Source organism: Telopea speciosissima, chromosome 6 (assembly GCF_018873765.1).
Source record: "Telopea speciosissima isolate NSW1024214 ecotype Mountain lineage chromosome 6, Tspe_v1, whole genome shotgun sequence".
Lineage (NCBI taxonomy): Eukaryota > Viridiplantae > Streptophyta > Magnoliopsida > Proteales > Proteaceae > Telopea > Telopea speciosissima.
The window spans coordinates 61,561,537-61,586,304 of record NC_057921.1 but is presented as its reverse complement, the minus strand read 5'-3'; the positions used below and the strand labels follow the sequence as shown (position 1 = coordinate 61,586,304).

Sequence of the window (24,768 nt, the reverse complement as noted above, 5' to 3'; positions counted from 1 at the left end):
TAGACGTTAAACGTTAGAATTTTGATTTAAATGACCAAATTGCCCTTATCTTCTTCCCCAAATCGTTTCTCAAAACATAAAACCTTAGGGTTTCAAAATCCCACTGCCGCCTTTAGCAGCGGCCAAACCAGAGGGCCGGCTGTCAAACAATGTTGATCTCATGTAGCATTTCACTAGGATTTCGTCCAAAGATGAAACGAAATCCCCAAACCTTAATTGAAAATACAAATCGGTAGCACCTGCAGATCTCTCCTTAGTCCTAAGAGTAGACGAGGCTAGTAAGAATCTTAAGCCGTCGTCATCGCTTATGGAAAGAGTTAGAGTTCTAGATGCGCATGCAAAAATCGAACCATGAGTGTCTTTCAAGAAAACATAATTGTAGAAGAGAAACTGCAGAAAAGAATGCAGTAAAAAGTATATCTGATGCTTAGCCTGCAAGACGTCCCAAACCTAAAAACTGAAAAGGGAATCAGCTTTACGGAAACTCGGACAGAACACAAATAAAAAATTTTAGAGCTCAGAGAAACAGAGAAAGGAAACAAATAAGAACAAACGTACGATCCTTCTCTGGTTCTCCAATTTTCAAAGTTCAAATTGAGCTTCGCTCTCCCTCTCTCTGCTTGTCTTCACTTCAGTCGTCGTATGTTCATGGACGATGAATTGTGTGATGGACAAACCACAGATCGTTTTCTTACAAAATTGAAAATCCGAAACTCATAGTTGGCTTCACTCTCCAAAACCCTAACTTTGTCCGCCTGAAACCCTTCTCCTCTTGTTTCATTCCTCGATTTCAATCTCCATCGAAGGCCCAAGCTTGCGAATTGAGAAACGGTGAGGGTTTGGGAGATGGAGCGAACAGGTTGCTAGAAAATTTGGGGAAGTCGGAGAGATCTTTGAGATGGGTGGTGAGGCACCATGACCGTGGTTGGCGCCGATAAGCAACAATCAAAGGGGATTTTCCCCTGTTTTCCTTTCTAGTTTCTTATTTCATGTTTAGGATTGAAAGGTTTCAAACCCTAAACAATTTGGGGAAGAAGTTGAGGGCAATTTGGTCATTTAAATCAAAATTCTAACGTTTAACATCTACAATTTACAGAGTGGGTGTTTTTGTTACTTAGTTTAGAAAGCAGGAGAGATACGTGGAATTTCCCAAATCTCACGGGTAAAAATATACATAAGTCATATCTCAGGGAGGTACGTGATATTTTCCAAAAAAAAAAAAAAGAGGAGGGAAGACCTTGAGCAAGTTTCGAATTCGCAATGGTCTTGATTTGACCGGCTGTAGTGGGTAAAAATTATAAACCACCATCTCATCCGGTTGTAATCTTTTCGTTTTTTTTTTTGCCTTTTCTTATTACTCGCCAATTCCTACCAAGAGGCGAAGCTGCGAGAGGTTACACGAAGTCACGAAGGCGCCAAGTATCAGTGGAGGAGAAACAACTTCCTGACACGTAGAGTTTCAACACCAGGTAGTATGAAATTCCCATGAAAAAAAGAAGATTTTCAAATTCATTATTTCTCTGGTTCTTCTTGTTCTTTGATTAATTGGTTCATCGTCTCTTACCTTCAGCTCTTTATTTATCTTTTTTTTATCTTTTACTCTGAATCTGGGTAGTAGATGAATTGATGGAAGTTGGTTACAGTTAAGGAATAGTATTCTAAGATCATGGGTTCTTACAGGAAAGCAAAGCTTGCTGTTGATGGCTTCCGGGGTTTCGCTTCGAGGATCGTAACTCGAGTTCCAACTGGAGAAGCAAATCAGGGACTCAAGCGCCAATCTAGTATTTTTGAGCTTTCTGGTTCATCCTTGATTTCTTCGAGAGCAAGTTCTCAGATTGGAGGGAAACCGAATTATTTTCCCTTTCTCGGCGGTGGGAAAAGATTTTATTTATTACCTGGATAGGTATCGAGTTCAGCATTTTAGTCCCAAAGGCCCTAAGCGATGGTACAAGAACCCTCGGACAGTGATCGTTGTTGTTCTTGTTGGTTCTGGTGTGGTGATTACTGTTTACTATGGGAATTTGGAAACAGTTCCCTATACAAAGCGCAAACATTTCGTACTTTTGTCGAAAAAGACCGAGAGAGAGATTGGGGAAGCTCAATTTCAGCAGTTGAAGACTGCTTTCAAGGGAAAAATCCTTCCTGCCGTACACCCTGAGAGTATTCGAGTGAGGTTGATAGCAAAGGACATAATTGAAGCTCTGCAAAGAGGGTTAAGCCATGAACATGCATGGAGCGATCTCGGGTATGCATCGGAAATCACTGGGATTTCTGAAGCTAGCACCCATGACACTTTGATGGCGTTGCATGCCGGCCCAGAGGGGAAGATAGGAGTAGCTTGGAGCCCTGAGGATGAGATTCTTGATGACAAGTGGGTTGAACAGAGTCGGAAGAAGGTTCACGATAGTGGTTCACAACCTACAACGGATCATTTGGAAGGATTGAATTGGAAGGTTCTTGTGGTGAACGAGCCTATTGTGAATGCCTTCTGCCTTCCAGGCGGGAAGATTGTTGTTTTTACCGGGTTGCTTGAACATTTCAGGTCTGCATCGTACTTGGGCATGAGGTATATCTTAAATCTTAGTCAGTAGTTCTAGTATTGTCTGAATCATTGTATGTTTTTGCTGAAATGATTAGTTTCAATCCGTTCAAATGTGAAAATCATTGTATGTTTTTGCTGAAATGATTAGTTTCAATTCGTTCAAATGTGACTAAGATATCACTCTGATCTAGATGTTTTCAATTATTCTTTGTTCAATGAGGTTGCGCATGCCGTGGCTCGACATCCTGCAGAGGTGATCACAAAGAACCTGTGGCTTGTCATCCTACAGCTGATTCTCGTACAATTTGTTGCCATGCCTGATCTTGTTACTGTAACATCTCACCTTCTTCTAAGGCTTCCTTTCTCACGAAGGTATATATTATGGTTTTCATATTTAAATGCAGATGTGGAGTTTATTTATTCTGTTCAGAACTTGACAATAAGAACTTTTTAATTAAGAATTCACAAGTGCATCCTACGTATCTATTGGTGTGTGCACATGTAAAGTTATCACAGATAAGGTTAGGTGGGAGCTTACCTCTAATAAGCTGTATTCTGCATTTGAACCTACTTCTTTAGGAAACTACGTTTATAGTACCTAACGTTTTAAAAACTATGTTTGGTGTATCCAAGCACAAACGATGTTAAGGAGGTGTTAACTTATGATTATGAATCTTTTTATATTTTTTCAACATTTGATTTGGATCATGGCCGTTCATAACTTCGTATAGCATTTTAAATCATGGCAAAAACCATATTATTGTCTGACTTGAGATCATATTATCAATTGCTAAAAAAAATTTCTAATTGAAAGGATAGGATTTAACTATGATGTAACTTTGTAAATGTTTGATTTGGATCATGACCGGTAATTAGTATTTTAAATCACGACAAAACGCAATGGTACGACATGATCTAAGATCAGATTGACATAAATTCTAAAATATTTCAATTGGAGGGATACAATTCAACCATTATATTTTGACATTTTTTGACCCTTGATTTGCATTATGATTGTTCAGTTAGCATTTTTGTACTAATGTTACACAACAGTATATAGGTTGATATATGATTGGATCATTAAGATGATTTCATTCTTGCGTCTTGCAATCAATATCTTAATAATGTGATTAGATGCTTCTGTAGCATTTGATTTTGTGATTAGATGCTTTAATATTTCAATCATGTGATTAGATGCTTCTGAAGCATTCGATCTTGTAATCAATTTTGTTATAATCATGTTGTTAGATGCTTCTAATGATCCAATCATAGATCAATATTTACTGTTATGTTTATTATTATTAAAAATGCTAAATGAATAATCATTATGCAAATCAAAGGTCTAAAAATGTCAAAATATAATGGTTGAATTGTATCCCTCCAATTGAAATCTTTTCGAACTTATGTTAGTTTGATCTTGGATCATGTCATACCATTGCGTTTTGTCGTGATTTAAAATATTAATTTAACGCTCACAATCCAAACATTATAGTTGAATCATATCCTTCCAATTAGAATTGTTTTTTAAGCTATTGATGGTATGGTCTTAAATCAGACTGTACCATGGTGTTGCCATGGTTAAAATGCTATATGAACAGTCGCGATCTAAATCAATAGTTAAAATAAATTTAAAAGATGATGTTGAATCATATCATTCCAATTGAAAACTTTTTGATAGATATAAGAATTTAGGTAATTTTGGTCTTTCCATCATCATATTTTAACACATCCTTAACACCATAGGCAGTAGCTTTGAGTTGTGCCAGGCATTGCTTCAAATTCCAGTCAAAATTTAGGTGATTTATTCGAAAACATTTCAAATTTGACTACTATCAAACTCAAAACTATTTGTCATTTTAGTCGAAATAAACTGAAGCCATAAAAACTACAGTGGTTTATGCCAAAATCAATGGAATTGGTTTTGGATGTTAGACTTGGGATCAAATAAGGAATATGATTTCTTGGTATACTAGGACAGATTTCATTTCATTTAAGGGGTTATACAGTTGTATTCTCGTCTTAATCTACAGATTAATTCTCAGATCTTGTTGTGAACTCTGGGAACAGTTCACAAAGTATTCTGATGTTTCCCTATGAAATTTCACATGCAAACAATATTTGGTTTCTCCTAAAACTGTATATTATGGCATGTTTCATGCTTCTCTTCCAATATTGAAACAGTGTCATATACAGGAAAGCAGTGCTAGTAAATGTAGAAGAGAGAGAGAGAGAGAGAGAGAGAGAGGTGTCGCAAGCTAGAAGAAGAGAACTGTTGCTCACAGTTGGGCAAGTTGGGCAGAATGCTCCAACTGTGGGCTACAGAATAATATCATGGACAAATATACCCTAATCATAACAACTATTACACATAAACCCTTAATCAAACAACTGAATACCCAAAATACCCTTTGTGGTTATACTAAACAGGATAAAGACAATCTTTTAACAAATATGAATTAATGCAGGACATTCAGAGTGAGTTCTAAACAAATGAAACTTGGAGATCTCATGTTAGGGAGTTGTTCCCCTGATTTTGGAAATCCTTTCTCTGCCCTGTGGGGGTCAGGGTCCTTGGTCAAAACTACAAAGTTAAGGAGAAACTTTCATCTTCATGATTTTGTGGATATCTTTGTTATCATCCCATTGTTATCCTGTTCATGAGCCATTGGTAGTGAACAGCAGGATCATGGCCTTTTATTAATCTATCACTGATCTTTAATCTGCTCATACTTTTTACTAGGATGGAGATGGAAGCAGATTACATTGGACTATTATTGATAGCTTCAGCTGGATATGACCCAGGGTGGCACCCAAAGTATATGAGAAGTTGGGTCAGATCACAGGCGAGTCAGCATTGAGAAATTATCTCTCCACTCATCCATCTGGAAAGAAGAGAGCAGAGTTGCTAAGGCAAGCCAAAGTCATGGAAGAAGCCCTAGAACTATATAGGGAAGCAATAGCAGGCCGTGGGGTTGAAGGCTTTCTATGAAGAGTCTGTTTCCATCTGAAAAACCAGCACAAGTTCTGGCCAAGGTCTCAATGTTATGGAAGAAGCTGAGCAATGGTTCTTGATTGGCATTGCTCTTTGCTAAACAGATACCTGTCTTTGAGAGAGAAAAAAAATACCCAATTCATATACTTGGAAACCTGTTTTGAGTTGTATGCATGGGAATCATGAAGAATTTTGTGAAGTTAAGGACATGGACCTGGTATGTCTTTGATTTCTTAGAGGTTGTATTGTGTTCTCTCTTAAACCATAACTGCAATAACTCTCTTTATATCTTAACTATTAGGTCAATTTTTGGGTCTATTTGACAAATATGCCAGTTGGAGCAAGTGATGCAACTCTGTCCCTGATTACATGACTGAAGGAAAGATGGCTATACAAATCAACCCATAATTAGTTGTCTCAATTTTTTTTTGCTTTAATTGAAATTCTGTACCATACAGTCTGAATCCTAATCGGTTTGAAAGATTTGGGGATTTTTTGCATTATTGTAGCTTGTAGTACATCTTGGCAGCTAATTCAGAATGTTTTGGATTTGGATCCTCTGCAGCCTGGGGTTGAGCAGCACGACAGGCCGCCGCATGGATTTATTTCATTCCAATCCAATGGTTGATAGACCAGATCAATTCAAAATTATCGCTCAAAATTCAAAAATACAAATACCAGGCAAACAAGCTCAATTCAAAATTACCGCTCAAAATACAAATACCAGGCAATCGAATACCAATCATTGGATTGGAATGAAATTCACATGGTGGATACCAATTATTGGATTAGAACGAAATTCACATGGCGGCCTGTGGGAGGAGTGTAGCACGATGGCGGGTCAACCCCAGGCCTCAGAGGATTCAAATCCGTCTAATGGAGTCACATGACCAATTCATATCAACAGTTGGAAGAACAAGAGACTCCTAAATGAAGTATGGGGTGCTGTTCTCTGTGCCGCAGCGCATGCTGTGCCCAGGCACATGGGGTGGGTGCAATGACCACTCTGCCGCCCCCTAAATGGCAGGCCCATGTGCCTGGGCACAGCCTGCGCTGCGGCACACAGAACATGCTCCCATGAAATATATTTATTTTTGGAGGTGCCGGGGGTGGAGGAGTTTCAAGCATCACGGTAGACAGTGGCAATCAGCATTAACTGTCACGTTTGTAAGAATTTGGACTGTTCTATAAACAAGTGGACGAACAAAAGAAATTAAAATTTACACAACGGAACCACACACGGTTTCTTCTTTCCAGTAGTCACTCCTAGTCTCCCAGAGACGAAGACGAAGAAAAACCTGGTAGCTCTAAAATGCAAGGTTGATGGTTATACTACACTTTTATAAATACCAATCTTTGGATTGAAATAATTTTATTTTTGAACCACAATTTCAGTCATATCAGACATTTAATTAGAACCAAACTCTCGATTCCATTGTTGGAGATCTTCCCACTTGCTTTTCTGTAGGCTGGGTCTAATGACTGTCATTGCTTTCTGAAAATCACTGTACCTCAACGGACGCACCTGGTAAAACACATATCAACACACATCAATAAACATTAATGTGAGCAAATCGAACATTTTAACATTCTATTTTTATTTTTTTTTTAATTTGCAGCATAAAGCATACACCAAAAAGCGTATCAAAATGGTAACTGTTCAATTAGAATCAAGGCAAAAATTTGCATTAGATGCATGAAACAAGACATGATGGGAACATATAAGGATTTGCCATGCCACCTTTGGACCATAGATACAAGCTGAAGCCACTCACTCACCTATACGATGTACATACATGAAGTTCACTAGAATTTTGAACGATAAGTAATATTTAAGCATGTGGACATAGAGAAGAGAGAAGAGACCTGTCTCAAGCAAATCTGTGGACATAGTTATAGATATGTATAATGGTGTGGTGACTAGTGTAAGAACTGTATGAAAGGGAGGGGGGGGGGAGGGTAGTGAATTCTCAATTATGATTGGATTTTGGAACATAGAGTATATGATGTGCAACTTTAGTAACAATAGGACTGGTAATGAGGTGGTAGAATTGATGATAGAGAGATTACTACTACAGTGAATAATTTAGGTACCTAGACTCAATCATAAATAAAGAAGGAAAAATAGAGGATGATATTGCATAAAGAATTAAAATAATATGGATGAAGTGGAGAGGTGCATCCAGAGTGTTTTTCAATTCTTTTAAAACTAAAAGGAAAATTTTATAGGACAGTCATACAGATGGCAATGATGCATGGAGTTGAATGTTGGACAGTAAAGACAGGATGTCGAGATGAATGAGTGGTAGAACTAGAAAGGATAAAATGAGGAACAAATTAGAGCTAATTTAAGAGTAATTCCGATACATGGTAAGCTACGAGAGAGCCGTTTGAGGTGGAATGGACATGTGCAACGGAGGCTTTAAGATGCTCCAGTGCGGAGGAGTGAATTGATCAGACTGAAGGAGTAGCTTGGGGTAGGTCTAAAATGACTCTAGAAGAAGTGATGAGGAAAGACATGCATAGCTTAGGCCTTCTAACAAATATGGCGTTGAATAGAACTGATTGGAGAGAAAGAATCCATGTAGCGACCCCATTTAGTTGGGAATAAGGCTGATTTGAGTTTTATCAGAAAAAAAACATTCTTCTTTTTTGAAGGAAAAGAAAGAAATACTTCAAGCAGTTTTGGATATAATATCATAAAATATACACTGATTGCTTTCTATAACAGTATAACTTATACAACACAATCTATCCAGATTCCAGAACATGTAAATAACACACAGAAGCTTGTTAGGCACAAATCATTCATAACCATTCATTTTGCCAAGCTAAAAATTGATGCTTTCAAGCAAGAACAAATTTCCCACTATTTCCCATAAACTACCTGATTTGCCTTGACAGTGAGAATGCTTGGACCAAGTTCTCTAATAGGCATCATTGCAGCTTCTTCACACAATGCTCGTAGATCACTTCCAGAATATCCTGTGCATTTGGAAGAAGGGCCCTGAGTTTAACAAGATGGTAGTTATTTCAAAACTTATGTGGATGGAGAAGTGTGTTACCTTCTGTCTCCTTTACAAGCCTTTCCAAATCTCCGCCTGTAACAAAAAAGCAGAAACAAAAAGTATTATTAGACAGGTTCTATTTTCCTCACTCTTATTTGACTTCTCCGCTTATCCTACCGACATGGTTTTTGACACGGGATGAGCATAATTTTTGCATGCCCACTTTCTCATCACAGAAATAAGATGGAAGTTATTACCAGCCCAACTCATGTATGTCGTATTTAGATGTGTTCTGTGTTGAAAATACAATCAAAACATTGTTATTATTGCTATCTGTATAATTTGTATAATCCATCTTTACACTCAGAATAACAGTGTCTCTGTCACACAAAACATCACTACATACAACAGCATAGAACTGCCTCTCCTTTCTACTACTATTACCTTTTCTCTTACTTTTATCTATTTCTCCAGTCTTTTCTTCCCAACCAACATGGTAGTAGAGCTCTCAAACCAACAAGAGCTTTTTCTGACAGCTTGAATTTGAGAATAAGTAATTTTCCTCACCAGTGTATAGATGGAGTCAGTCCTATGGCAAAGGACTGCTACTAGCATCATAAGAATACGGATTGGAAGCTCCAAAATGCGGAGTCTTTGGAATCAAAACTCATCTGATCTGGGTATGTACTAGACTAACAGTGAATTTCTCTTTCAAAAATTATGTAATTTTTCTCAAAAACCCACATGAATTATGGGGTAGGTCCTTTCAGATTAGATATTCTCCCACTAAAACTCTTCTCTAGCGGCAAATCCCATAAAATTTACAGTTCCAGCTAACTGGTAGTCTGATTACATAGTATATTTGCCACCTGGGTCTGCAACATTCCTCTGGTTGGTGTCTAGTAGCTGGCTGCGTGTTATATTGCTAGATGTTTGGCACCTATTTCTTTGTTGCTGAAAGCTATTTCGTAATAAATATTTGTCAATTACTACTACAATATTTCTTGCTACTGTGATTTGTACCTTGGCTGTAACCTTTCATGATGAGCTTTTTCTAAATGAATACATTGATGACAGAAGTCTATGCCTTTTCTCGTGGAAAGATTTAGTAGCAGCAGTCTTTGGATTAAAAGTTGAAATTTTAGATAGATGGTTGGGATGATATTCATATTCCTTGAGTTAATTCTTTTAGCGCGTATTTGGATGGCGGTAGAGAGGAATGAAAGGTTGAGTCATTGCCTTCATTACTTGGATTAATTGAAGTACCAGCAACAGGCCAATGTTAATGTTTGCTTGGTTTTATTGATGAAGATTTCCAATCAGAAGGTGGGCACATAGATTAATATCACATAATTTAATTACAGTAAGATGTTGCTGTGCTTGGTGTATTATGAAATGTTATTTTTTTGGTGTGTATACCACCTACCACATACTTCTGTACGGTTGGAAGTACAGTCAAAGTGGGCAAAAGATGTCAGAAGGGAAACCCAATAACTATCATTTATTTTATTCTTATCCCATCACAAATTTGCTAGTGCTATATTTCGAGATGATAAACTCTCTTCTCTAAAGGTTACTGTGTATCAAAATCTCTAAAGCCACTCACCTAGAAAAGCTAACTCATTAACCTTTATGGACATAGTTGAAGATCAACCCCATCCTTACAAAATCATGCATACTACCTTTTCCACGCAAATGAATGATATATCTTTTACCTGTGTTTACAGTTCCCCTAGAATTACATTAAAACTTTCAAAATCTACCCGAATTAATTACCATAAACACTAGGTAGTATGTGGAAAGACTAGAAAGCATGCTTTTGTTTACCTCTCTTTTTTAACAGTGGACTGACTATATATTACCAAGATCCCACAACATAACAGATGGCAAGAATGAGTAAGTGACGACATAATTTCAGAAGATGTGGCATCCTACTCAATGCTCTGGGTGTTTACATCACCAACGCTGACCAATCCACACTGATTGAGAGTAATTGATGCAGTTGCACTTTCATGGCCGGACCAGTTTGACCCAGTTTGGAGACCCAGCCCACGAAGAATTAGGTCCAAACCTGGCTTTTGATTCATCAGGGATAGCAAGGGAATTGACATTTATTTTGTGGGGTTATTTCTGCACTTTGAAATTTATTTTATTTTTATTAGAATAAGCTGCCGTCGATAGTAGACGATTGAGTTAGTTTCAAAGCCTATTTCAGTTTACATACGGTTAGGCGTCAGTTTTTAGTTATTTACGTATAAGCAAGTTCAAGGGTTTCTTCGTTGGCAAAAAAAAATAAAAAAAGTATCCATCAAATTACAGAGTTGAATGAATGTTATTTAAGTTTTTGCTTGTTTTCGACTGGTGCTTTACACTTTCTCCCTGACTTGATTCCCTTCTCCTCATCAATTTTCCTCACAGGTCTGATTTCCTCTAAACTTCTTTCCTCTGTTCTTCTATTTTGTTCCTTGTTCTTCTTCCTTTTATTTCTGCTACTTTTCTTTCTGTCCCCTTGCTGTTAACGGTACTACAGGGTTGAGAAGCGAATGCTAGAATTTCATCAAATCAACTCAGATCAACCTGAAATTTTGGGAAATAACCCTCTACTATTGGGGACATTGACTCCAAAGTTTGCGGCTGAAAGGAGCTGGGTTTGGCAGATCTGAAACCATCTTCAAAGCTGGTACTGTTCACTCCAGCCAAAACAGTTCCAAAGAATTGTTATTATTTTATTGGTTCATGCATTGATCTGCTATGTATTATAAGGTTTCAGCCAGATTGGATTCATATTGAAGGAGTTCTGGTCGTGGGTTCTGTTTTATCGTGTTAAGGAGAAGGGATTCCCTTTATTTGCACACCAGGACAGTTTCTTCCCATTACTGCTAAAGCAAATTGCTTTCATAAATTGTTTTACCCCTATATTTTCTGAAATTCCTTAGTAGTCCATCCTTTTTAAATTTATTTACTATTCTGTCCCTATTCCTGTTTACCTCTCCCACAAGGGTTTTGAGCTTTTTAGAAAATTACGAAATTGCCATAAATCCTTCAATTTGAGGTTTTCATCACTTTAGTGGCCCAGAGCAACCCAAATTTCTGTAACCCGGGGTTGCATTAGGAATCCATACCACTGAGCCCGCTATGAAAAGACTAAAATGCTAATTGTTTGCTTTGCCAAAAACAACTGAGTCATACATGAACTTGAGATGGCTTACAACATTCCCACCATCAGATTATTTGGTAATTAGAGTCCCAGAATCTGAAAGACTGCCCCATCGATAGTCTATCAAGAAAATGGAACTTTTCTTTCTCTCTTAATGCATGGTACTTCCGTATGGGAATGTCAGAATATTAATTTTATTTATAATGTACTACTTTGAACGAAGTAATGTATGTGACAACTGACAACTCTTACCTGGTAAAGAAAAATCTCGACCTTTGAGTATATTTTTGAGAAGAAGTCTCCTAACATTTTCATCTGGTAGAGGTATATATATTCTCTTTACCTGGTTTAAGAACCCATAAAATAGATGTCATTAAATATAATTAAAATCTTAAAGATAACATACACAAACACAATACTGATAAACCAATGACTGAATAAACAAGGCAGGGCACAATTGTATTGGTGGCTGACTATCTGTACAGTATGGACTCAAACCTAAAAACTCAAAACAATATGTAAAACCAGTCCAGTTTGATCAAAATAATACAGAAGGACAAACCGGAACAAATATAGGACATGAAATGACTATTTTGACACTTAAATTTTTTTTTCATAAAGAGGCCCTTCGTAGTCACCAAACGAGGTGGATATTTGAATCGCACTCCAGGACTCATCTGACCCCTTGGATCACATAATTGTGTGCTACTTTATGTGTAAGAAATAAAAGAACCATCCTGCAACTTCCCCTCCATGTTTGAATTTATAATTTTCATCAAGTTTTGGTTATGAGGTTCATAATAGCTTTTTCCATTTTTCCCTTCCCCTAGTAATTATGACAATCATTTGGGAGTTTTTTGGAATTAGTGATGGGAGAGAATAATTGTGGAATTCTCCACATTCAAAGATGTAGTAGGAGAGAAATTCAAGCATAAAAAATCAACCAACATATAGCCTATCCCAGCTTGGGTGTGATGAGGTATGGTAGGCTGAAACAAATCAACACTAACAAACCTAGAGAAACAGAATCGCAATAATCCAAAACACAGCAGAAACTCTGCCTAAATAGAACTCTAAAATGAGGAAACCTGGTGAAGGTGAAAATAAGATATCCTAAAGAACCTATGGGGGTGCTTAAGTGGTGACAATATGAAAGGAAGTTAAAGGTTGGATGACAAGAAACTAACAAGGACAGAAGTTAGAAAGTCACAAAAACAGCAAAATAGTAAGTCGAGAAAACTGACATGAAGTAGGAACAAAGAAGAAGATTAAAACTCATCTAGACATGCCCAGAAGATAACAAACAACATAACAGTGCTGGAAATAACTAACAGAATATGAAGAAGTTATAACAGTGTAAGGAAATCAAGTAGGAACAAAGAAGAAGGTTAGAACTCACCTAGGGATGCCGACGGTAAGTGTTTGAGTGCTGGAATGCTTGTTGGAAGTTGGAACAGTGTATTTTGGAAAAGAAAACACAAAAGAGAAGGGAGAAAAGAAGAAAAGGATAGAAGCAATAGGTATCACCACCAATGGCATGCGGTTGGCATCACCATCCTCCAAAACCTAGGATTCACCACCTTGGGTACCACTTGCTTCACCATAGTACACACACTCACATAGAGCTAGTTTTCAAAACATCCAAATCTGTGGGCTAGTGTGTACACCCTTTGCTCATTATTTATAATAACCAATGAACTGATCCACTAAGTAACTTGTTACATAAATTTTGAAACTAACTACTTAATCTCATATAGGCTTTAAATCCCTAACATTTGGGCTTATAGAGAAAACTCAAAATTACTTGGCCCGTTATCCATATAACCAATTGGGGACTTAAATTTGGACTTAACTTATTGAACCACGGATTCAACTTGACCCAAAAATTCAAATATTCTTCTTCTTCCACAGGATATTTGCATCAAGATGAAGATGGCATTCCACTTTTGTCAAATGCAACTTTGAGCCAAGCATCTCAAATGAAATATCAAAATCAAAACCTAGTAACCCTGAATGCATCTAAGAGGAAGAATGACTAAATTAGCATTGACGCATCACACCCATTCATTTTATTAAGCATACTGCAACAATGAGACTGAACAACTGATTGCTCAGTTGGTCAGTGGCTTGCCAGTAGAGTGCATGCCCCAGGAGGTCATGGGATTGACTCTCCTGTTTCACATTTGTGCCATAAGGCACCACTCTCTCCCCCCTCCCCCCTCCCCCTCCCTTGTAGCTGTAGTTGAAGTAGTTCCATTTGGCAATTAGATAGACCAGCAAAAAAAAAAAAACCACAATGTAACTAGACAAACTACATTTAGACAATTACTTCGAAGAAACCTTGAAAGTTAAAGTTCCTAAAAAGTTTTGAGGCAGCATTATGTGGCTGCAAACTAACCAATCTCCGTAGAACTGCATCATCCAATTCTTGTGGCTTATTAGTTGCACCTGCATTAACATATTAAACAGACCTCAGCTGAATTCTCATTCCGTCATATATAAAAACTAAAAATTTTCAAGACGATAGCATTGATCAATGATAATATATAAAACAATCCATTCACCAAACAAAAAAGTGGAATTTCAACCTTTACATTCCAGTCAAGTTCAGGGTTCTAAACTTTGTGTTTTGAGTAGAAAATGGATGTTATCTCCAAGACTCCATCCTAATTGATGTGCAAGAACTCATATCATCTATCTCTCCATCTCTGATTGATTAGATGGCCATAACCCATTTAACCTGCTAAAATCCTTTGCATGGTCTTGGGGGGGGGGGGGTAGCAGCCCTGACCGTCCAAGCTTTTCTTCACACATGCATGACATATGCTATTTAAAAACTAAATATTTCTGCATTTTATAGACCCATATAATTTTATAACTGGAAAGGGGCACATCCATGATATTATTTTTTCAGATCCATATAGACTCCAAAAAAGATGTAGAGTCACAAGAGATGGAGTTACATTTAGGGAATAAAAAAGGGATTGAAGTTTCGTATGCAGTCTCGTCTCGGTTTTTCGAAATCCCGAGACGAGACTACATACGAGTCTCAAAATGTCAATATCTCGCCGAGATCTCGCCGGTTTGACATAGGAAAATGCCCATCTAGGTCCTTTATATGAGTGCCAGATCTTGCTTGCTGGAAAATCTTGGTATACAGATACCTATCTGTGCCAGGAACCAAGACAGACAAGATAGACACTTATTTATGCCTAATATCATTTAATTACTTGAGATATTATTCATAAATAAGCAAATACCCCCTATTTGAATCCAATAAAAATAGTTAAAAAATCAAATTCCATAAGGAAAAAAAGTCAACCCCCCAATTCAAGAACAAAAACTGGATTTTCGGCGGTAGGTGCAATTTTCAACTTTCTAATGCTGGGGTTTTTCTCAAATCTAAAAACTCCATAAATCTTAATATGGTAAAACATTGCTACAAATTTCACAAATGAATATTTTACCACACTTTTGGTTTTTCGCAATGTTTTACCATATTAAGATTTATGGAATTTTTAGATTTGAGAAAAACACCAGCATTAGAAAGTTGAAAATTGCACCTACCGCCGAAAATCCAGTTTTTGTTTTTGAACTGGGGGGGGGTTGACTTCTTTTCCTCTTTGAATTTTATTTTTTAACTATTTTTATTGGATTCAAATAGGGGGGTATTTGCTTATTTATGAATAATATCTTAAGTAAATGAAATACAAATACAAAAACATTTACTTAAATGATATTAGGCATAAATAAGTGTGTTTGTCCTGTGTCTGTCCTAGCTTCTAGCATAAGTAAGTGTTTGTCCTGCTTTCCCACTAAGTCATAAATAAGTGTGTTTGTCCTGTGTCTGCCCTGGTTTCTAGCATAAGTAAGTGTCTGTCCTGCTTTCCCACTAAGTGAAACTCCTATTTGGACTTTGTTTTTGCAAAATCTGATAGTGACATTGTGTTTTCGAACCTTGATCAAATTATTGATTGTGTCATAAATACCCTTATGTCCAAGCCCCAATTGCCCCCTGGAGGAATTTGTGCTTCTAAATGATCTTTTATACTGTGCCCAATCCCAAAGTTAGTTCTATACATATGACCAGCAACAAGAAAAATTAACGCAATAGCTAAATGATGATGTGCAATATCGGTCAGCCATAAACTTTGTGTTTGTGGATAAAATCCCCCGAGAAGAGTTAGAATGGCAGTCCCGCTCCTTCGGAGGTACCAAATAAATGACTACTGGAATCGGGGTTTTGGGCATAAAGATTCCACTGACCTGTAAAAAGCGGGCTGAACCCTTGCGGATGTGGTAATACATCTAAGAAATTATTCCATCGAACGTACTCTCCCCTGGAGCCGAGAATAGTGACATGAACTAAATGCCCTGTCCAAGCCAAGGAACTTACTCCGAAGAGTCCTGACAAATGATGATTAAGACGAGATTCGACATTTTTAAACCACGAAACACTTGGTTTCCATTTCGGTTGTAGGTGTAACCAACCCCCTACTAAGGATATGGCAGAAAGAAATAATAAAAAAAGAGCTCCAGTATAAAGATCTTCATTAGTGCGTAAGCCGATTGTATACCACCACTGATAAACATCAGAAGAAGCAATATTCAATGGGCCGAGAGCGCCCCCTCGAGTAAAGGCTTCCACGGCCGGTTGACCAAAATGAGGATCCCAACTTGCATGAGCAATAGGTCTTACATGTAAAGAGTCTTGTACCCATGACTCAAAATTCTACATGAAAAAGATTTCCGAAAGTCCATAGAAAAATTATTGGTCTGTGAAGATGCGTTGTTAGGTGCTCCATCTTTCCGAATTGCAATCTCTCTCTCTCTCTCTCTTTTAAGCTTTCCCTCAAAGCATAGTATCTTTTTAGGTTCCGGGCGGTGATCTTTTTTTTTTTTTTTTTTTTTTTTTGGGGTATAATGTTTAATGAGTTATGGTCTTTTCATATTATTGCTTCTTGATGTCATTGTGTGTATGTGTCTTTACATAAACTTGATTCAATTTGTACATTCAGAAGGGTTCCTTTGCAGCCTTATGCCCTCATACTAGAGGGTTTGTATCTGATGTTTATGTTATTGCTTCTTGATGTCTTTGTGTGTATGCGTCTTTACATCAACTTGATTCGTTTTTTACATTCAGAAGGGTTCCTTTGCAGCATTATGCCCTCATACTAGAGGGTTTGTATCTGATGTTACATGCTTTCATTGAAGCTTTAAGATATGTATATTCCTTTCAGTTCTGAGACACATGCAAGCTATTTATTTGCATAGAAGAAGAGAAATCGGAGGGAAGGAGAACAACTCAGACACTAAGAATCTGCATTTTTCTTTCTTCTTCTTCTCATATACTTCTACTTTAAGTAGGCAAATGCAGCAGGAAACATTTATAGGTGATTATGACAATTTGATAGTAAGAATCTGCATTTTTATGACTTCCGTGTGTGGAAAATAATAATTTGTTTAAGGGGAAATATCATCCCCCTCCCCTCTAAGTATCCATCATATCAAACCTCACCCTCAAGTTTTGAATAATGATAATGCCCTCCCCTACTTTTGAAAGATTCTATCAACCGTACCCTAAGTGGCTAATGATGTTAAAACAGCAGTTCAAAAGACAATATTACCCTTCTTCTTCTTTCTTCTGATTTTCTGACTTCTTTTTTTTTTCTTTTCTTCTACATTCAAAACCCACCGATTGAAACCACCATAGCCAAGCAGATCAACGTCTCCTTCACGACAGCGACCATTTCCAATTCTCCTTGTTTTCTCATCCCTCTCATCTCTCTCTCTCCCCCAAAACATATACTTTCACATACACGACACAGTCTTCCCCTCAGTTAAAAGACTCAACTTGGATCCGTATTCAATGCCGTCGATTGATCTCTTGCATCTAATTCCCTAACAAAAGATTCTTAACCAACAATGTCTAAGTCAGGACTACAATCGTGAGCTTAGACTCTCAAATCCCAATTCTGCGGTTTTCCCTTTGATTAATAACTTCGAGGTGTCGAGCATATTTGATCTAATGAGTAACGACTAACCTCTGGAGTAGAGTTTTTGAAATTAATGAACTCAGCATTACCTCATCATAAGAATTTTCTTTAAAGCACTTGCAGACATTAGACATTTTTATTGGAATTTGAAAAAAACCCAAATTTAACGAGTAGCAAAGAAAAATCCTTCATTTCATGGCCCATGCTACAAGCCTACAACTACTAAAGCCAATTTAATTTGGATTGCCTTCACCATATCCAACATAAACAAACTTCTCTCGAAAATCGGCAAAAGCCCTATTACTCTATAACCTTCATCTTCAACCCATCCGAAATTTAAATCGGTATCTTTTCTATTTCATACACTTGGATCTCATGGGCCAAAGCGGTTGTCGCAACTGCCAATTGGATTTTTGTGGATTGTGACAAATCGGTCAAATTCAATGGAAATGGTGCTGCTCAGGCCATGGCCAAAATCCGGGATGTTCATCAATGCCGCAGAATATGTTGCAGAAGCTCGCGTCTTGAACATTTTGATCCATCTTCTCACTCTCCACCGCCTCTGCCACCATCTTCATAAGAACGCCAATTGGATTATGAAGAAGAGAAGAAGAAGAAACGCAGAGGGATTTTTTTTTTTTTGGGGGGAGGGAAGAAGACGAAAAAGGGGTTTTGGGGTTTTAAGGGTATTATAGGGTTTTAGAAAATTCGTAAATGCCCACGTCATCACTTAATGGCGTTTTTTAACGATTAGGGTACGGTTGATAGAATCTTTCAAAAGTAGGGGAGGGCATTATCAATATTCAAAACTTGGGGGTGGGGTTTGATATTATGGATACTTTGAGGGGATGGGAATGATATTTCCCCTTTGTTTAATCTTAACTAACAATGTAGGTAGTTTTTTGTAGTCTTTCAGAAATGTTTATGCAACTAGACTTCAACAGCCAAACAAATCAGTGGTGATTGTTGTCTATTATCTGATTATGGAAGACCACATTAGCATAGAACAAAAACTCGTTATATCTCAGTCGAGATCTCGAGAATTTCGAGTATCTCGACCTGACCGAAATGAAATGGTGGTTCGAAATGAAAAAAATGCCTCGATCGAGATTTCGGTCATCTCGCGAGATCTCGAGACTTTGTTACAAATCCACTTTATAAAAAGATCAAAACTCGAAAGTCTAAGTCAAAATTTTGACCGAGACTCACAAGGCTGCTCCTCTTCGATTATTTGGTTTTGTGTTCTTCATCCTTCACTTCTCTTCGATGATTTCTGTACCAGCCTTCAAATCTTCGCCGCATCTACGCCGGAAACACTTGGAGAACACAAGATCAACCTTCTTAGCACTTTGGTGACCCATATCCTAGGACAGGTTACTTTCAGCATGTTGATGATGATGTTGACATGGCAACTGTGGATGACTACACTCGTTTCTTCTCCCAAACTATGACATGGCATTCATAACATTTGAGTCACTTGATGACTACTTGACTTGTATTGGGAATTTGGGATATTGATGTTATTGACTTATTGTACTTAATATTATAACTTATGAGTTACGAGTCATTGAATTAATGTTTCCAAGTGAATTTACTTGTCTAAATTGCTTATTAGTTATAATGCGACTTATGTCCTCTAGTACTTAAAGTCTTAAACAATGTGTATGTGTAATGTATGTGTAATTAACTAAACTATACATTAGGATTCGACCGTATACTGCCAATCAATGGTGCAAATCCAAAACACCACTTTAGGTGACTATTTTTACGATTTGAAGATTTACATGTGTTTATATGGCCTAAAAAATGGTTTCCATGAAGTTTCAAGCCTTAACTTGGCCTAAAACCCACCGAAATGACCTACCGAATCCATGCAAAAAAAATACAATATATCGACCGAAATATACAAAATTTCGGATATTTCGAATACTTTGGTCAGACCGAAATACCGAAATGAAACGAGATTTTAAACATTGCTTCCATCTCCTCCCTTCTGTATTCACTCGACATTTCACCAAGATAATGTTTCATTTGAGTCATTTTACAGATTGGATTATTTAATATGACGATCATTGGTGGCCCCTACCCCCCAATAACAATATAAATAAATACAAGACTGCATTCAACCATATTGCTTGAACGAACACCGGGGGGCGACCCCTTTTGGGACTCAAAACAACTAAAGGTCCACCTTGTTGAGGTGGTAAAGGTTTGCATGGTTGTAGCATGAACCAAAGTTCAAAAGCCTCAAGCCTTAACTTGGCCTAAAACCCACCGAAATGACCTACCGAATCCATGCAGAAAAAATACAATATATCGACCGAAATATCCAAAATTTCGGATATTTCGAATACTTCGGTCAGACCGAAATACCGAAACGAAACGAGATTTTAAGCATTGCTTCCATCTCCTCCCTTCTGTATTCACTCAACATTTCACCAAGATAATGTTTCATTTGAGTCATTTTACAGATTGGATTATTTAATATGACGATCATTGCTGGCCCCCACCCCCCAATAACAATATAAATAAACACACGACTGCATTCAACCATATTGCTTGAACGAACACCGGGGGGCCGATCACTTTTGGGACTCAAAACAACTAAAGGTCCACCTTGTTGAGGTGGTAAAGGTCTGCAAGGTTGTAGCATGGACCAAAGTTCAAAACCTGCATTGCTCCTAACATCTACCACCTTGTCTATCTACATGTAAAAATGCAAACACATGCACAGAAAAGAAAAACTAAAATTTTTATAGACAGATGTATCCAAGGATTATAAGAAAATTAGCTTACCAATGACAATTACTAAATCATCAGGATTAGAGGTAACCCCATCAAACTGGACTAAGAATTCTGACTTCAACCGTCTGCTCCAGTCACCCTCATTAGCCAACCTTGTCGACATGATACTATCAATCTGTAAAAAACAGAGCAGAATATTTCTTGGAACAAAATCAAGAAAGCATATAGATAAATCATTTCAAATAGTTTCAGGAAAGAAAATACAAGCACAAGACAATTACGATAGGATGAGTAAAAGAGCAGCCATATGCTGATCACTAGCAGTTGTCCCTAGCATTATCAGTATTGAAAACAAAGCAAAGCAAAGTAGCAATTCTATTTCTTGTCCTTATTAGTAGAGTGTGGAAAATATATTTCGGCATCTAAGTTATTGATCAATTAAGAACAGAAGCAGCATTCCAAAAGGAGGGAAAAGGAGAAACACAACTATAGTGGGTGTAGCAAAATTGATCGATAAAGGGAGTTCACAGAGTCAGTTGTATACTTCATCAATAAAAATTACGGATGGCTGCCTTGAAGTAGCAACCATAAAAAGAGTGCTGACAAGCTTTTCTGCCTCTCCCACCTGTTTCAGCACTCAAAGATCAGTTATATTTACTGGATAATATTTTTCAGTGAGAGAAACGAGATCAACATTCTACATCGTTAAATGCAGGAGAGAAATATATATGGGTAAGGGCTTACCCACTTTGATGTAAGAGAGGAGGCAGAAACACTAAAAAATGTTGCCTCTGACTCTGAAGCAACAGCTTTAGCAAGCATGGTCTTCCCGTTACCAGGTGGACCAAAGAGAAGAAGCCCTAAGAAACATCGTAGAGAACTCTTTTTGTTAACTGGTTGGATTTTGGTGCTACAATAGAATTTCATCAGAAGGTGCCTATCGTATCCAACTTATCAAAAACAATCAAAATAGAAATTCATTTGAAGGTGAAAGGCTTATGAACAATCACCTCTAGCTGGCTTGCGTAGACCAGTGAACAGGTCTCTTCTCTTAGTTGGTAAGATAACCATTTCCATCAAAGTTTGCTTTGCCTTCTCAAGACCAGCTGCCATGAAATTGGTTCCATAAGTTTGTAACAATCTACAAATGTAAAGAGAGGTATAAGTAAGAGATTTAAAATATACTCTCTTACCGATGTCTTCCCATTTAACAGAAGGACTTCTATCCACTATCGCAGTATTTATCATTTGAACCAGTTTTGCATCATAGGCACCGCCAAGTTCTTGAATGGGTTTTGAGCTTCCAACATTATTTGTCTGGTTCTTCATTACTGAATTGTTTCTACTGGAGAAGGAAGGTTTTTTTAATACATCTTTCCTAGTACTGGATGCAGTTGATGAACCAGTTGGCAGCGAAGTAGCCTGCAGAAGAGAGACTGATCAAAATCAACTACAGAAAAGAGTCAGAAGAGGGGGGGCACCCTAGTTAGTAGTATAGCAATGTAAGTTTTAGTATATCAAGAAGCAGTTTAAACAAGTCTTAAAAACATTTTCAAGTTTGGAAGGCCATCATGACAGGACTCGACCAAAAATGGAGATTATGTAGTTACATCTTCCTTCCCGGGTCTAACTGGTACGCATTACCCTCTTTCAGATAAATAGCCTAAATTGGTAAAAAAAAAAGGTAGCATTCTTGATGTAGGGCACTAAGCTTGACAATATTCTAATGGTTTATCATTAGATTGATAGAAAGATCCTCCTTACTAATGCATTCTTAAGGTAAAAGGACGTTTAGTTAGGTGATTCATAAATCATCCCCTCCCTTGTTTCAAATTCAGTGACAAATTGGTGTTGTGCATTCTCAAACCAATAAAACTAAAACCCATATGGGTGGGTTGCTGCAACCACTTCTTTTGAGTTTTCTAATTTAAGAAAAAACCCATTGAATAATTCAATTTTGGTTACTTGAAAATTCACAAAGAAATGTGTTACATTATTATTGGTCGGTCAAATGTCCATACACCCCCCCACCCCCACCCCCGCCCCCGCCCCCGCCCCCCTATGTTCTCTCTCCCTCTATACGCTTCTCCCATCCCCTACCAATATGAAATCTTCCTATGCTATCTCATTCCCCTATATTCTCTCCCTCTCTCTTGCGGCTCTCCCTCCCTTACCAATAGGAAACCTACTCTCTTTTTCCATCGCTCTCATATGCCTCCAACTTTCTATGCTCTCTCATTTTCTCACATATGTCTCCTCCTTCCCCAATTTACTCAAATGAAATAGGAATTCTTAGATTCCTAACTTATATGTTCTCAACTAGTAGAAAACTCTCCTATAATAAGCATACAAGCCTCTAACTATTCACTCACATTTATACCATGTCTCACTCATACGTGATAAAAACTGATGTGGCTTCTACAAGCACATCAACAACGGATTCCTCTAACTATATGGACCACACACACACACACACACACACACATAGAGGAGGGTCAATGTGATATATGACTTTTGGCCTCTTGAGGACATTGAGGAAAGAATCTCCTCGACGAGCAACTAGATCTACCATGTGGCAGGTCAGAGTTTCTTAAATGATAAGAACAAAATGCAGCATTTTGGGGCAAGGTGACTACCAAAAGATTTGTGTTAAGATGAATTAAAAATAGATGAAAAGCACTTTTAATTTGTTTCAAGTTCGACCTGGACTTCATATACAAATGAAGGGTCCCATCATTACAATGAAAATTACGACAATTCAAGTATCCTTTATTTGCAGTAAAGGCCCTTGAAACTCCTAACGAGAACTGAACCTTTTCTTTTCTTATTTTTTTTGGGGGGGGGGTTATTTGGGAGCAAAAAGGGGTCTCAAGGCATTTTTAAGAGATGGATATATTCTCATCTTTTCCAGTAATAATATTGACTTTAACTACTGTGACCAATATCAGCAAGTCATTATTTCCTATAGTAGAATGCAAGTTGCTAGTAACATGCTAGTATATGAGGTAGAATAAAATCTTCAAAATAACCCACAAACAAAATAGATAGTATCTAGTTTCCTGAGCTACATGCACCACTGAAGATGTACATACAGTCACAGTTCAGTCATACCAGTCCATACCTTGTTCGTTGCCATGCTAACTGGAACAAAAATCCAAGGGAAGGAGGAGAAAAAGAGCCAACAAAACGAAACGCAGTCAGTCTGCTGGGCACGAATTAAGTAGAACAAAAACGAGGAGGTCATGGTGAGGCATAACATTTATACCCGCCCGCCGATCTAAAACTTGTAGTCTGTCAGAAACTTGCCCCTGCCATTTCGATATCTTTTGATGGTAAGACTTCACCTTCTCTTGTTCACTGTTAGACGCAAAATCAGAGCCGAATTAACAAGAAATAATAGATAAATTAGAAGGGGGGGGGGGGGGAGGGGGAATACACTGATATGTTACAGAGCTTTGCCTGGAAGATATATAGGAAGGTGCCCTGGTGGAACTGGCTTCTAGTAAAATTCGTTGGGCATTCTTGTAGTGAAGAATGGCATCGTCTACCAAACCCCACTCTTCGGCCCGAACGGCCTTGGCGATCTCCTCCTTGGCCAAATCGAAGTAACCTTTCAGTTTATAAGCTATCCTTTCGTTTGAAACGGAAGGCTCAGAACCGCCTTCCATGGTCCTATTGCGATCCTTGGCAGGGTATGTTGGTTCATCAGCAGGGCTCAGACCAGAGAAGATACCCCCAAGAGAATCAACGAGTCCTTTCAAAAAACTCATATAGCTGTAAGGCAGAGAGGATTAGAATTAGAATTATGTTTGGGAATTTTAGAAAAAAAAGGAGAGAGAGAGAGAGAAATAAATTACAAGAACTGTGCTACTGGTGTTGAATTAAGTTCATTATGGAATGAACTCCTGCTCTACTATGATTTCTGATTTGCGATTTTTCGTATGAAAAAACTCCTAAACGATCGAATCCACCATGGAAAAGCAGTAAAGGTCTGGCAGGTCAGAGACAGAGAGAGCCTTTCGTGCCCGTGGCGAGTCTTCCTTGCGTGTGTTCTCGCCTTCTCGGTCATGCGAATCCCTTTTCTAATTTTTTCTTTTTTTCTTTCTCTATTTGCTAATGTCCAACTTTACCAACGTACCCTTATTTCTTGCATTCTCCCCCGTTTTACAGCACGACTCCACGGGACGGCAGGTAAAGTTGTAAGGACGTGTTTGGTTCGGGAACCAACTGGTGGTGTATCAGTGGATACATGAATTTGAATTTAAAAAACTGTTTGGTTCAAATTGTTGATGAAGGGATTTCGATTCATAAATCTGGGTGATTCCACT

General features: G+C 37.8%; 1 protein-coding gene and 1 pseudogene across 1 annotated transcript; one reads left to right on the top strand and one right to left on the bottom strand.

Annotated features, from left to right (window-relative positions):
* Nucleotides 1-1,666: 1,666 nt before the first annotated feature.
* On the top strand, nt 1,667-5,673 carry LOC122666020 (annotated as a pseudogene).
* Nucleotides 5,674-6,854: 1,181 nt separating this feature from the next.
* Nucleotides 6,855-24,433, bottom strand: LOC122664922 (spastin). The gene is made up of 14 exons (XM_043860958.1): nt 24,300-24,433; nt 23,900-24,214; nt 23,706-23,797; nt 23,562-23,581; nt 21,634-21,862; nt 21,451-21,546; nt 21,185-21,300; nt 20,985-21,065; nt 20,492-20,615; nt 14,098-14,147; nt 11,952-12,042; nt 8,600-8,635; nt 8,422-8,519; nt 6,855-7,059 (listed from the first exon to the last, which is right to left on the bottom strand). The coding sequence occupies exons 2-14, from the start codon at nt 24,208-24,210 to the stop codon at nt 6,943-6,945; spliced, it is 1,461 nt and encodes a 486-aa protein (XP_043716893.1). The 5' UTR covers nt 24,211-24,214; nt 24,300-24,433; the 3' UTR covers nt 6,855-6,942.
* Nucleotides 24,434-24,768: the final 335 nt, after the last annotated feature.

Coding starts and splice junctions, on each gene's coding strand:
- LOC122664922 (XM_043860958.1), bottom strand. CDS start 24,210: ATGAGTTTTTTGAAAGGACTCGTTGATTCTCTTGGGGGTATCTTCTCT. Junction 21,863..23,561: donor TTAGCATGGCAACGAACAAG/GTATGGACTGGT, acceptor TCTCTTCTGCAG/GCTACTTCGCTGCCAACTGG. Junction 8,520..8,599: donor GCTTGTAAAGGAGACAGAAG/GTAACACACTTC, acceptor CCAAATGCACAG/GATATTCTGGAAGTGATCTA.